The sequence below is a fragment of the Nansenia antarctica genome (assembly GCF_963989245.1).
Source record: "Nansenia antarctica genome assembly, chromosome: 1".
In the NCBI taxonomy this organism is placed as follows: domain Eukaryota; kingdom Metazoa; phylum Chordata; class Actinopteri; order Argentiniformes; family Microstomatidae; genus Nansenia; species Nansenia antarctica.
Genome location: NC_137674.1, coordinates 14,544,625 through 14,551,288, shown reverse-complemented (window position 1 = coordinate 14,551,288; position 6,664 = coordinate 14,544,625). Strand labels below are relative to the sequence as shown.

At 48.7% G+C, this 6,664-nt stretch overlaps 1 protein-coding gene across 1 annotated transcript in view; it reads left to right on the top strand.

Moving 5' to 3' along the window:
- Positions 1-5,866, top strand: part of pdzd8 (PDZ domain containing 8) — a gene marked incomplete at both ends in the record, with an annotated part of 45,098 nt that extends 39,232 nt beyond the window's left edge. The window contains 2 exons of the mRNA XM_080545963.1: positions 3,139-3,301; positions 3,567-5,866. Coding sequence (XP_080402089.1) covers positions 3,139-3,301; positions 3,567-5,866 — 2,463 coding nt within the window. The remainder of the gene's footprint in view (positions 1-3,138; positions 3,302-3,566) is intronic.
- Between the last annotated feature and the right edge of the window lie 798 nt (positions 5,867-6,664).

Sequence of the window (6,664 nt, the reverse complement as noted above, 5' to 3'; positions counted from 1 at the left end):
CCTCCATCTCCTCTCCTCCATCTCCTCTCCTCTCATCCCCTCTCCTCTCCTCCGTCTCATCTCCTCCTCCTATCTCCTCCTCTCTTCACCCCCTCTTCCTCATCCTTCATATCCTCTCTACTTCCCCCTCTCCTCTCCTCCATCTCCTCTCTGCTCCCCCCATCACCTCTCTTCTCCTCTCTTCTCCTCCATCTTCTCTCCTCCATCTCCTCTCTGCTCCCCCTCTCCTCCATTTCCTCTCACTCCTTCTTCCACTCCTCCATCTCCTCCCGCACTCCTCTCCTCTACCCCCCCCCCCTCCTCTCCTCCACCACCTCTCTGTTCCTCCAGTCTCCTCAATAATTGCCCTTTAGTCGACGCTCATCCTTCAAATCTCCTGTTATTGCTTCTCAATGGCGCTCTTCTGTGCATGTCATCTAGTGAACTATTACCAATGATTGACCAGAAGTGACAACTATGAGAGATGTACTACTATTGAAATGCTATTGGTTTATGCTTTTTTATAATCTTAGTCTAATTCATAGACCAGAATCTCCCGGATGGCTTCGTAAAATCAAGCTGATTGCCTGATTGTAGAGTAGTAACTTTGCAGAGTAGTTAACCGTCCTATGGACAGGTTAGATCAAAATAAAGCTTTTTTGGTAAAGCACATCATTGTACTGTTTACAGAAAACAAAATGAGGCCTTCAAAGAGAAACACGGTACCTACGGTCAAGCATGGTGGATGTTTTGTGGTTGCTTTGCTGCTTCTAGCACGGATGCCTTGACTGTGTGCATGACATCATGAAATCTGACGACTACCAAATAATTTTGGGGCGCAATGTAGGGCCCAGTGTCAGAAAGCTGGGTCTCTGTCAGAGGTCATGGGTCTTGCAGGACAATGACCCAAAGCATACCGGTACTTCAAAAATCACCCAGAAATGGTTTAAGACAAAGCGCTGGAGAATTCTAAAGTGGCCAGCAATCAGTCCAGATCTAAATCCCATGGAACCCCTGTGGTGTGATCTCAAAACACCTGTCGGGAAAAGGCACCCTTCAAATGTGAGAGACCTGCAGTTCTGAGCAGAACTTTGGCGAAAGAAAAATTCTGGTAGAGAGGTGTAAGAAACTCATTCATGGTTACAGGAAGCGATTGATTTCAATTCTTTTTTCCAAAGGATATGCTACCAAATATTAAGTTGAGGGGGCCAATCATTTTGTCCAGTCCATTTTTGGAGTTCTGTGTCAGATTTGCCTTTTTTCTCTGCTTTTTTGGTGTTGTTTCAATGCAAACAAAATAAATAACCGTGAATACCAAAGCATTTGTAATTGCAACAATTTTCTGGGAGAAGTGGTGCATTATCTGACAGAAGTGCAGTTTGTAATCCAACACGCATCCTCAAGTAATCTGTTAACTGAAGATCAATTTGATTCTTTCAGCATTTAGCTGAGCAAGGAAAAAAACCATCACAAACAAAAAGATAGCTACGCTCTACGAAGTCTGAACAGATGCGTCTTTAGTCTGGTCTTGAATGTACTGAGAGTATCAGATCATCTGATGGCTGGTGGAAGGGTGTTCCACAGTTTGTGTGCAGCAACAGAAAAGGCACGGTCGCCAAGTGTGTGTCGCCTAGTGCGAGGTAGTGGCAATGTTAGAGGGTAGAGGGAGGAGAGAGGGCTTGTGTGGCCAGTTTGATACGTTTACTGCGTCTGTAAATCATTCGTTAAACTTGAACAGTGTTTTATTGGCTCTGCTGCCCTCATGTTTCCCAGACAAACACCTGTTGCCTTTCCAACGTTGTTAGAGCATTCTAGGAAGGGGTGCAAGATGGCCAGATCAGGTTAGGCCTTGAGGCAGAAACCAGCGTTAAGCAAATTAGTGAGGTCTCAAATAAAAAGGCAGGCTTCCAGTCTACAGGATTTAAGGAAAGGTTATATGACTGGCCAACTGCTGTCTCTCTGTTCCCGTCACCACTAAACGCCTCGGGCTGTTTTCATACTTACAGCGATGTTTTTTTTTTTCTTCTCTTCATTAAACATTTGACATTTAGCTCTGAGAACAAAAGTGATGATGGCCAGATTAACTCAGCAAATCATCATAATCGTAATTTCTTTCTTCTAAACTTCAAACGTCTCTGTCTTTGACACAGATATAGATTAGAGTCTTTTGTTGTCATGTTATATTTTGTCGTGACTGAAATATTTCTTTCAATTAGAAACCGTTACGAAACCATTACCATTCCGTTTTTCAATGTGATATGTTGTATGTAGGGTTCTGGCCAGGACTCTATTTTCTTGTCAAAGTTCTAGAATAATCTTTCAACTTCAAGTGAATTAACCCCCTCTCCTTGCCAACTCGTATAGATCATCTGCTTATTCAACCCCGCCCATAACTCGATCAGTGCCCTCCTAGAAAATTATAACAAATGACAGTTGTGAAATTACAGTCATTCGTCTCTGTCTCTCTGGGTTCGAAGACTAGGACCTCTCCTGTCGTCCCTCAATCCACATCAATCTCTCACTACGTTTGACCTCTCACTAAACAAGCCAGACAAACGTCATTAACTCAATTTACAATTAACTCAAAACAATTTGGTTTGATTGTGTTTATTTTTGCACAATGTTGACTGTGGGTCTCTTCCCAGGACATTTTTTGATTTGTATCATCTACACACAATAGAGGACACGTCAAATGAGGACTCATGACTGTGCTGTATATGCAGTATGTTGAGTTATTATAGAAGGCCGGTGAGACAGAAAGCAGGTTGCCCCAACGTCACACCAGGTGCACGGTAGGATACGTGACTTGGGCTTAGTATGCTGTGACAGTGATTGAGGCAGCTGGTAAACTCCAGGGGTGGAACATTAGCTGTAATTGCAGACCTGCTTTTCCGTCAGAATTAGCATGCATTGTTGTCCGGTCATCAAACCCCTCAGTGTGGAGGCAGACTCCTTGCTTTGAAGTCTTAGTCATCTCTCCTTACCATGATAGTCAATCGTAATTAGATTCCCCCACACTTTTATGAAGTTGGCGTGAGAGTGCTTACTAAGTTTCCTCCACTAATAATGTTGTTGTTGGTATTCTTCCATTTCTGTTTAATTGAACTGTTCCTTGGTTGTGACAAGTGAAGTAAAGGGCTTGTTCTCTGTGTGTTTCAGACAGAGGTGATTAAAGGGCCCTCTGGGAGCGTGGGTATGACGTTCAGACACGTCCCCGCTAGTGAAGGGGATGCGGTTCACGTAAGCATCGAGACGGTCACCCCAAACTCTCCTGCTGCCCTGGCAGATCTGCAGAGGGGCGATCGCCTCATCGCCATTGGAGGTGAGAGACAATGGCAATATGTACTATAACAATTAACCAAACGGCAAGATCTATTTGAATGCTTATAGTATGTACATCTTATGGCATGTTTATGATTTAGATTATTAGGTTATTAGAATAAATGGTTTACACACGTCCACTAAAGTCTACTAATGTTACTGATGGGCAAATTATACATTTTCAGAACTTCACAAAGTATGTTTAGATCTCTTGCATAGGACAGGGATGCATACATGTTATCTCAATATTCCTTTCAAATTTGCAGGTGTCAAAGTGACATCCTCTGTCCAAGTGCCGAAACTGCTGAAACAGGCGGGGGACAGGGTGCTGGTCTTGTACGAGAGGCCTGTGCGTCACCAGACCCCCACAGTGGGTGGCCTGGGGCCCCTCCATGAAGGGTTAGGTCAGTTGGAGGAGCCTGGGTTCATCCCCCAGCCGGGGGGCTATGAGGAGGACCCTGCCCCCATCACCACCCTCTCTGACATATCTGACAGCAAAGACATGGACTCTGAGTTTGAAGAGTTGATTGTGGACTCCAAGCCTAGCCAGATCAGCAGCAGCAGCACTGAGGCCAAGGAGGACTTCCTGCTGACCGTAAACCAAAGCCCCAAAAGAACCGTGGCCAGCCTGGCCTCCAAACCCCTCGGCACCATATCACCCATCCTCAACCGCAAACTCAACCTGGCAGGGCTTCAGTCACCACTCAAACCCCAGCCCAAAGACTCACCAAAGCCCTCACCGCATAAGACTGGTGAGCCAGGTGAGGGTCCGCAGCGTCCCACCATCCCTCCCCCGCCACCGCCCTCTCGCCCCCCGGTGCCCCCAAGACCCCAAATCAAGTTAACACCAGCCTCCTCTGAAACTCAAAGTCTGCTGGAGGGGGGTGACACTATCACTTCTGCCGTTGAGAAAACCCTGGAAAAGGCAGTGCCCACAGGAAGCAACGGGGACAAACCCAGCGCTGAGAAGACACCTGTGAAACAGCCAGAGCCAAAACCGGTTGTCAAGTCGCCAGAGCCCTGTGAAGAGCCTCCAGCAGCCCCCTCGATGACCAGCAGCAAGCTGGACCTGGCCAAAGACAAGGTGTCGGAGAGCTCCTGCAACATGCGTGATAGCATGGATGACCACTCCCTCTGGGAGTCCGCGGAAACCATGTTCCGCCACCGGACAGCCCGCTGGGGCAAGTCCTCGGTGGTGTTTGAGGTGGAGAGCAACCATAAGTACCTTAATGTGGCCCTGTGGTGCAAGGACCCCTTCAAGCTGGGCTGTCTGCTGTGTCTGGGCCACGTCAGCCTTCGGCTGGAGCACGTGGCTCTGGAGACTCTGTCCACATCCTCGGCAGAGTACCAGAGCACCTTCAGACTGGCTGGTCCGGAGCCCCGCGCTAACGTGAGCCGCACGGCCCTGCGCAGCCTCAGCACTCACAAGGGCTTCAACGAGAAGCTGTGCTACGGCGACATCACCCTAAACTTCAGCTACTTGGGGGAGGGCGAGTCGGAGAGCCAGCCCGGTGGCCTGCTTGAAAGGGAGAGAGAGTCCAATCTTCAGGACGAGGAGTTGAGGGAGAGGGAGAGAGAGAAGGAGCAGCTGCACTCCGTAACCCGTGACGACCTGGCCTACGGCGCCATGCAGCTGTCCGAGGTGCGCCACAACTTCCAAGACACCCAGTTCCAGAACCCCACCTGGTGTGAGTACTGCAAGAAGAAGGTGTGGACCAAGGCCGCCTCCCAGTGCATGATCTGCTCCTACGTCTGCCACAAGAAGTGCCAGGACAAGTGCCTCGCGGAGAACCCCCTCTGTGTGGCGGCCACCGACCGGCGCAGCGCTGACCCGGAGGCCAAGTCCACCATCAACCGCGCCACCACAGGCCTCACCCGCCACATCATTAACACCAGCTCCCGCCTGCTCAACCTGCGCCAGGTGCCCAAGACCCGGTTGGCAGAGCAGACGGCAGATGTCTTGCCTGTGGGGGCCGAGCCCTCTCCCAAGCAAACCCCCAACACCTCGGACAACGAGAGCAGCGACACAGAGACCTACACAGGAGCCAGCCCCTCCAAGCATCCCACTGGCGGAGGCAGCACCAAGCTGGTACGCAGAGAAGGGGGCCTGGATGACAGCGTGTTCATCGCAGTGAAGGAGATCGGCCGGGACCTTTACCGTGGACTGCCCACTGATGAGCGCTCCCAGAAGCTGGAGCTGATGCTGGACAAGCTGCAGCAGGAGATTGACCAGGAGCTGGAGCACAACAACTCCCTGATGCTGGAGGAGAGGGAGGCGGGGGATGCACGGCGGAAGGCCCTGATCACGGCCGCCCTGGCTAAGTCTGGGGAGAGGCTCCAGGCACTCACTCTGCTCATGATCCACTACCGGGCAGGCATTGAGGACCTGGAGTCTGTGGAGAGCACCTCGCCCGTGGAGCAGCATGGCTTCAAGGCCAAGGGGGTGGCCCTGGACGAGGCTCTGATGGGGACAGAGGTGTATGACAGTGACATATGCAGCCCAGTGGAGGTCCAGCTGCTGGATGACATCACAGAGGAACAGATCTGTGTGGAGGCGCTCCACTAAAGTCGGCGAACAGGAGGAGGAAGAGGAGGAGGTTTTGGGCTTGAAACTCACAGCAAATTATTATGTTTTATTATTTATTTGTTTTAAACCCTAACCCTCCTTTTTTGGTGGAGATGGTGGGGTTTATGGTGGTCATTTGTATAGATTGGTTAAGGTATGTGCGGTCCAATTTCTAATTTGTTAGCCTCTGTGTTCTTTCAATCAGTCAATCAATTCACATTGAGCAGCATGTGAAGGGAGGTTATTACTTGAGTTGATGACATTGGCACAGGCAGAGTCCCCCAAGACCATTGTTGTGCACCCATCCCCTGACAGTGGTAGAGCAGTTAGTATAGTTAGTTTGAATGAGACCACTATTAGTTGCAAAAGACTACAATTTCATGTACCTCGATTACTACTTTTAAAGGGAAGTTAGATAGTCTTCCAGAGCAAGCAGTCAAATTAGCAAATATATTGTATACGATCTATAATTATTAAATGGCTGCACCTTTTCCATTAGCTGGGTTGCAGGCATAATACTCAACCTTCAATAATTTGTCAGTTTTATCCAAATGGTCTTTGGGGAAGGCCATCCATCCGTTTGTTTGTTTGTTTGTTTGTTTGTTTGTTTGGTTTGGTTTGCTGTGAGTAACAAGCCCGTTACATTAGACTAGACACCATACTGTGCATCTACAGGAAGATGACAGTGTGGAAATACAAAAAAAAAAAAATCTTCCATTGTGTATCATGTTAACTCATCTTCTGTTTGTGAGCACTTTTATTGTTATTAATTGTTACATTTTAGACATGTCTCATAAT